This window comes from Hibiscus syriacus, unplaced genomic scaffold, assembly GCF_006381635.1.
Source record: "Hibiscus syriacus cultivar Baekdansim isolate YM2019G1 unplaced genomic scaffold, ASM638163v2 tig00110384_pilon, whole genome shotgun sequence".
NCBI classification, from domain to species: domain Eukaryota; kingdom Viridiplantae; phylum Streptophyta; class Magnoliopsida; order Malvales; family Malvaceae; genus Hibiscus; species Hibiscus syriacus.
This window is the reverse complement of record NW_024062715.1, coordinates 1,156,081-1,162,654: the sequence shown is the minus strand read 5'-3', so window position 1 is coordinate 1,162,654 and position 6,574 is coordinate 1,156,081. Positions and strand designations below refer to the sequence as shown.

The window sequence follows — 6,574 nt, the reverse complement described above, 5'->3', positions numbered from 1 at the left end:
CTGCTCTCCGTCCACGAGTCGGGGGACGATGGTGCTTTGTCGGTGAACATCTTTGTCGACGTCGCGGAAAGGTCTGCCCTCGTGCATCCTCGGGAAGCAGAAACAGTTTCCCGTTAACCCTCAGCAACCATCAAGAGGTCATCAAAAATGGGCTCTCTACGGGGAAGGCGCAGATGTCAATCCTCCCACAACACGACCCCGCATGATGCCTCACCAGCCAATCTGTATCTGTCTTGCCGCTCTATCTGTGCTATGCAACTCGTCCATATTGCGAGGTACTTCCGAATGGTTGAAAACAACCAAATTGCCGGAGCACACGATCAGTAGAGTGCCACTCGACGGTTGCATAACAAATCAAGGGGACCATCGCCATCCAAACATCTGATGAGCCCCTCAACTCAGTGGGATCACCACCCCCACGTCATCAGTAGAATATGGCCCCATTCAAACTAAAACAATATATATATAATTTTTATCAAATAATAATCTAATTATATAACTAAATCTAAAATTTTTAAACATTAAATTCATACCTGTGTGCCTGCCTGTTGATCGATGAGAACCCTAATTTTTTTCTAAATCATCAGGTAGCTCCTGATGATTTTTCCTATCAGTAGACCACCTATTCGAGGAAACAAAATTATTATACGTTGTATAAAATGATTAAATATGAAATCAGTTTTACAATTACCTCGATATAGTGGAAATACGAATGGTTCTTGACAACGGGACATAAAAAGGGCAATCGATACCATGCCCAAGACTGCAGCAGCAGGAGACATCCGCAGATAGCATTACGCCTGTTGTCAGGCTCACATCTCTCTGTACAGGAAAGCCAAAATTGCCGAGCCCCAACTGAGTGATCCAGCCAGATGAAAGTCTCCAAGGTGTCGCAACCACATGCAGTGAACTTGGTTGCGCGATTTGTCCGGCATCAACAACCCTTCTATCAGCTGCAGTATGCATGCCCGTGCATACATTTTAACTTCATCCTCAGACGCGTCCTCGCTTAAATCACGAAAATTGGCATATAACCAATTTAACGGTATCCGACCACCGTTAAAATTTTCCGAGACACGTCCTAGATTATCCCGACACAAAGCAGTCCATGAACCATGCGCGATCCCCGATATCACATCTCCATCCACCGGAAGCCCTAGGTGCATAGAAACACCCTCAAGTGTAATCGTGCACTCTCCGCACGGAAGATGGAATGTGTGGGTCTCCGGCCTCCACCACTCTACTAAGGCAGAAATCAAGTCTGGCTCTATCTTACAGTGACCCTGATATCTACCTATGTAACCGAATCCAGCATCTACTAAATACGACAAGACACAGCTAGGTATCACTAACTTAAGATTCCTAATAAAAGGATCTAATACACGGTCATTCTCCTAAAATTAAATAATTACAAAATTTATTCTTAATATAATAATCATGCATTAAATAAATCAACAAATTATTACTAATAATTTAAATTAAATTAAAACGTTAAAATGTTATCGTATCAATAAAGTGTCGAGATATATGATTTGCATCCAAGCGAAGTAGATCGTTTGCCATTTTATATATGAAAAAAATTAAATAAGTAAAATATTAAATAAATTAAATACTTAAAATAAATTAAATACAAAATATTAAAAATATAATAAAATATACCTTAGAAGAGATTCTAAGAGTATTTGAGAGAAGTTGAGAGAATTTGATGTGATGAAAGTGATTGAAGATGGAGATATTTATAGGGAGGTTTGGGGGTATTGAAGTCGGGGTAATTTTGTAATTACACCTAAGGCGCTTCTTCCTGATGCGTGTCAGATTCATAGGAAAGGCGCAGCCCTTGCCCTGCCCCGTGCCTTAGGTGTAATTACACACCTACCCCGCGCTTTATCTACGTGTATCTATATCAGCATAAGGCGCGCTTCAGGGGGTGCGCCTTACCCCACGTGACGCCAAATCAACATATAGCGCGGTGCAAGGGGCGTACTTTACTGCTAAGGGTGTTAGATCGAAAAATATAATCTGACTGATGTTAAATCGACAAATATACTAATCACCAATGATTTTTCGAGAAAAACGCCGGTATACGAAACAATTGATGTAAAAAGTAAAAACAAACGTGTAATAAATTCGCCAACTGTGAAAGGACGCTTTAACCCAATTCCCGTAACCTAGGTGCATTTTAGCAGAATACCCACCCTCACTGAATGAAATTACAATAAACCCTTGAGAATCTCATAACCCGAACGTTAAAACCGCCCCATCCATCCTTTTCCCTCACTCCCATATTATTATGACGAAAACTCTCTCTACGCTTTACCTGCGATTGGCATAGCAGAGTAGATACCTACCGGCGGCAAAAATAAACACAATTTCTTTAAAGCAGTTAGAAAAGAAAAGGGAAATCGAAAATTTTCATTTGAAATTCAGAGAAAAGAAAAGCTTTTGTTTTTTATTTTTATTTTTCTTGGTGTTAAAAGATTGAGCTCGCTCTGTGATGCGATCAATGGTGTGTTCTGGTGATAGAGAGATGGCGATGGGACCCCCGAGATCCAAACCTCTCCACAATTTCGACCTTCCCTGTTTGAAGTGGGGAATCGGAGATATCTCACGTGTAAGAAACTCGACGATGCTTCGAACGCCACCGCGGCCTCTGGCGTCGCTGATCAATACCAGCATTGTCGTCGTCGTGGTGTCGTCCAAAGGCGCCGATCTCCCCCCTCGAAGATTGAGATTTTGGTGGTTGGTGGAATGCGGCGGCGCGAATCGGAGTCGTCGTCTCCCAGCAGCAAGAACACCGATTGTGCAAGGGAGCTGCAGTTGAGGATACCGAAGAGAGGCTTCGGCGGCGGGGATCGAGGCAGCTAGGGAGAAGATCATGAATGATCTTAAAACGGCGCCGGATGAGGTCAAAGTTTCAATTTTTAGAGACGAAGTGTCCGGCGACGACGACGCGGACGATGATGAGGAAGAATTCAAAGAGACTAAAAATAGCAGAAACTTAAAGAGAAAGAGAGGGAAGAATCGCCTGCGTTAGAGGTGGAGCAGAGGCCGTGGAATCTTAGGACAAGGCGTGCCGCGTGCAAAGCTCCGATTGACGGAGAAGTAACTAACAACAATTATAGTTCTCCGATGAAGAATGATGTGTTTCAGTCACCAAGAGTAAGAGACAATGGACCGTCGTCGGCCGCCTCCGATAAGAAAAGGCCCCGACCGAAATTTTCGGTGGCGCTATCAAAGAAAGAGATTGAGGAGGATTTCATGACCATGGTTGGTCACCGCCCTCCAAGAAGGCCAAAGAAACGAACGCGTAATGTTCAGAAGCAATTGGATGTAAGTTTCTTCTCTTTCTTCTTCTTCTTCTTTGCAAACTTTTACTTTTCCGATTGCGCTTGATGTTTTCCGTTATTTATTTATATTTTTGTTGATTGTTTGGTTTTGGTTACAGTACTTGTTTCCTGGATTGTGGCTGACGGAGGTAACAGTGGATTCTTACAAGATGCCGGAGTGGTTGAAAACGGCAAGGTAAATTTTCTTTATATTATCTGTGTCTTTTAATTCAAAAAATTGGGCATGTTTCTGATGATTTCTCAGCAACCAAACAAATGAAAGAAAAGGGTTTTATTTAAGATCTCTCATTTCTGTATTCTGACTTTCTGCAGTGGTAGTAAGGGGAGTTTCAACTTGCAACGATGTCGAAAGAAATGATTCGATTTGGGCTGAGGGATGGAAATTTGTGATTACTGGAGTCTTGTGAATTAGGATTTTCACACAACAAAGTTGAATTTGCCTTATGTTTCTGGTTAGGTTCAGTTGCTTTAAAATGCAATTTTTTATTTTAATATCATCATCTTCTTTCATTCATTTTATTTCTTTATCTGGAGCCGAATAATCTTCTTGTACAAAGTAAGGTGACAAGTACATGTTTTTCTGTTTAATAGAAGATAATGGTTCTTCTCATTACAATTGTTGAATGAAATTCAGTCCTTGTCATTTGGTTCTGCATTCTGTTGCTTGCTGAACTTTAGACTGCAAAACGCTCAACTGTTTCAGTTTCATGAATCTGTAGCTCTGCTGTGTGTTCCTTTTGTAGCTTTAGCATTGTGAGGAAAGCTTGAGAATTGAAGTTTGCATGCTTCTCGTCATGCATTTGCAGATTAGAAAGAAGTTTTACCTATGAACACAATGGCGTTGCATTTGCAGATTGTAATGCATGTTAGAGACGACAATCTTTTTGAAATCCTCGCACCTTTATAGATCTGAGGTCGCTAAATAATGTGTTGTCGGTGGATCGTGTAGAGTAAACAGACATGGGATTTTGGGATTCAACAAACACAGAACTTGTGTGCATATTCCGTGTAGGCCCCCGAATCTCATTTAGGGATGGAAGCCTTTCATCGCAAGGGGATGATCATAGGGTAGGGGACCCTCTTGGCTCTAGGTGTGTGGGCCATTTACGCTCTTAAAGAATCACGTCAGATTTCGAGCAAGATATTTCAAAATAATATATATTCAAAAAAAAAATTGTAGTTTCAAAGAATCACGTCATATGGTTGAATTTAACATAATAACTGAAACAACCAGATTTTGATTATTCATATACTATAATTTACTTGTAACATAGTTTGGTTTGGGCTGAACTCAACTGATCCAACGAATGTGTTCTTTGGGGCGGGAAGTGAGAAGGAAAATAATTTAAAATTAGGTGTGCTACTTACGTAGCCCATAGATATTCATCCCCTAGGCTGATTATGTTATTAATTCCTTGGGCAAACTTTGTATTTAGTCACCCAACTACCATTTGGTTTTGTTTTGATGATTCAACTATTAATTTTTTAAAATTAAATCTAACATTATATGTTGGTTCTGTTTAAGTCACTTAGCATTAAAAAATTATAGGTGATGCTAACATGTCCATAAGATAATGTCATGTCATCATTAAAAAAAATAAAAAGGGTAAACTACATGATTGGTCACTCTCGTTTAATATTTGTACATTTTTTCTCGTCAAAGTCAAAAAACTTAATTTTTGGTCACTAACAATGTCATGTTATTAAGTTTTAACCACTAAGATGTTGAGTTTTGTTAGTTTGGTGATATGCCACGTTAGTGAAAGTGTTTAATTTTTACTTTACCCTTGAAATTCAGAAAAATATTAATTAGGGGCTTTTTTATAAACCCAGAGTAGTTTAGGGACAAAGTTCTAATTTATTCTTTTTTTAATATATTTTTCTTCTCACCCGTCAGTTTCATCGAGGAAAACAACCTTGGTAAAGCCGCGACTGCTTTGATGGTTGGTCTGTCTCCCAAAACAAAGGTACATTTATTTGCTTCTCCATTACTAGTCTAGAGCTCATCTCCTACCTTCCATAAACTTCTTGGTTCACTTTGTAGGTATTGAGAAATGACAAATGGGATGAACAAGAAGCTGCAATTCTGGTGCCAGGAGATGTATTAGCGTCATATTGAGAGATATCATATCGACGGATGCCTATCTTTTTGAAGGCGATGCACTCAAGATAAATCAATCTGTGCCTTCACCGGCGAGTCCCTATATATTACCAAGAATCCAGGTGACGAGATTTTCTCAGGATCTACCAGCGAAAAGGTGAGATGGAGGTTGTTGTTCTTGCCACCGGTGTTCATATCTTCTTTGGTATAGCTGCTCACCTTGTTGACGACACCAAAAATGTTGGTCACTTCCAACAAATATTATAATCGTGGTCGTATCTCTATATGATGATGCAAATCAATCGTGTTTAGATTATTTAATAATAAACCACTGCTATTGAAGACCTTAATGGCACAGGCATTGGCAGCCATTGGTAACCTCTGTATCTGCTCGATTGTTGTCGGAATGGTCATTGAAATCCTCGTGATGTACCTGATCCAACAGAGGAGATATAGAGATGGTATTGACAATCTTTTGGTCTTCTCATCGGATATTCCGATTGCCATGCGTATTGTCTCGTCGGTAGCAATGGTTATCGGGTCTCACTGCTTGTCATAACAAGGAACCATCACCAAGAGGTTGAATGCGACTTGAACGATGAAGACAATGAAATGTAGAATGTAGTTGAATTATGTGTTCTATTATAGTAGAGGTTTTGTACATCTTGCTCCAATCTGTTAGACAAAATCATTAATCTGAGAACAAAAATAATAAATAATGATAATAATATTTAAATATCATTATAAAATTTAGAGATGAACGAGTTTATTTTTTCTTGGATTATTAAAAGTATAAAAATTTGATATCATAATCACATATGAGAAGATAAAACAAACAAAATTAAACTTGTTAAATAATAATAAAATTTGTATACAGAGAAATACTCTATCTAATAGATCAATAGTATTGACATTCTAGTGGCATGTACATAGTTTTCACTTAAAAACAAACTCGGTTTTAAGCCTAAAATCGGCTAAGCATGCAGTTCCGATACCAATAAATGTAACACATTTTTCTCGTACCTGTACTCGAATACGAGTCATAGATGTCACATAAAATATTTAAAACATTTCTTATTCGAAAATTGGTAAAATATTATTTCTTTTAAAATCATCAAATTTAACA

General features: G+C 38.9%; 1 protein-coding gene across 1 annotated transcript; it reads left to right on the top strand.

Moving 5' to 3' along the window:
* The first annotated feature begins 2,865 nt into the window (after positions 1 to 2,865).
* LOC120122141 lies at positions 2,866 to 3,866 on the top strand. The gene is made up of 3 exons (XM_039141371.1): positions 2,866 to 3,330; positions 3,446 to 3,522; positions 3,660 to 3,866. Exons 1-3 carry the CDS (start codon positions 3,130 to 3,132, stop codon positions 3,703 to 3,705), a joined length of 324 nt encoding a protein of 107 aa, XP_038997302.1. The 5' UTR covers positions 2,866 to 3,129; the 3' UTR covers positions 3,706 to 3,866.
* The last annotated feature ends 2,708 nt before the right edge of the window (positions 3,867 to 6,574 follow it).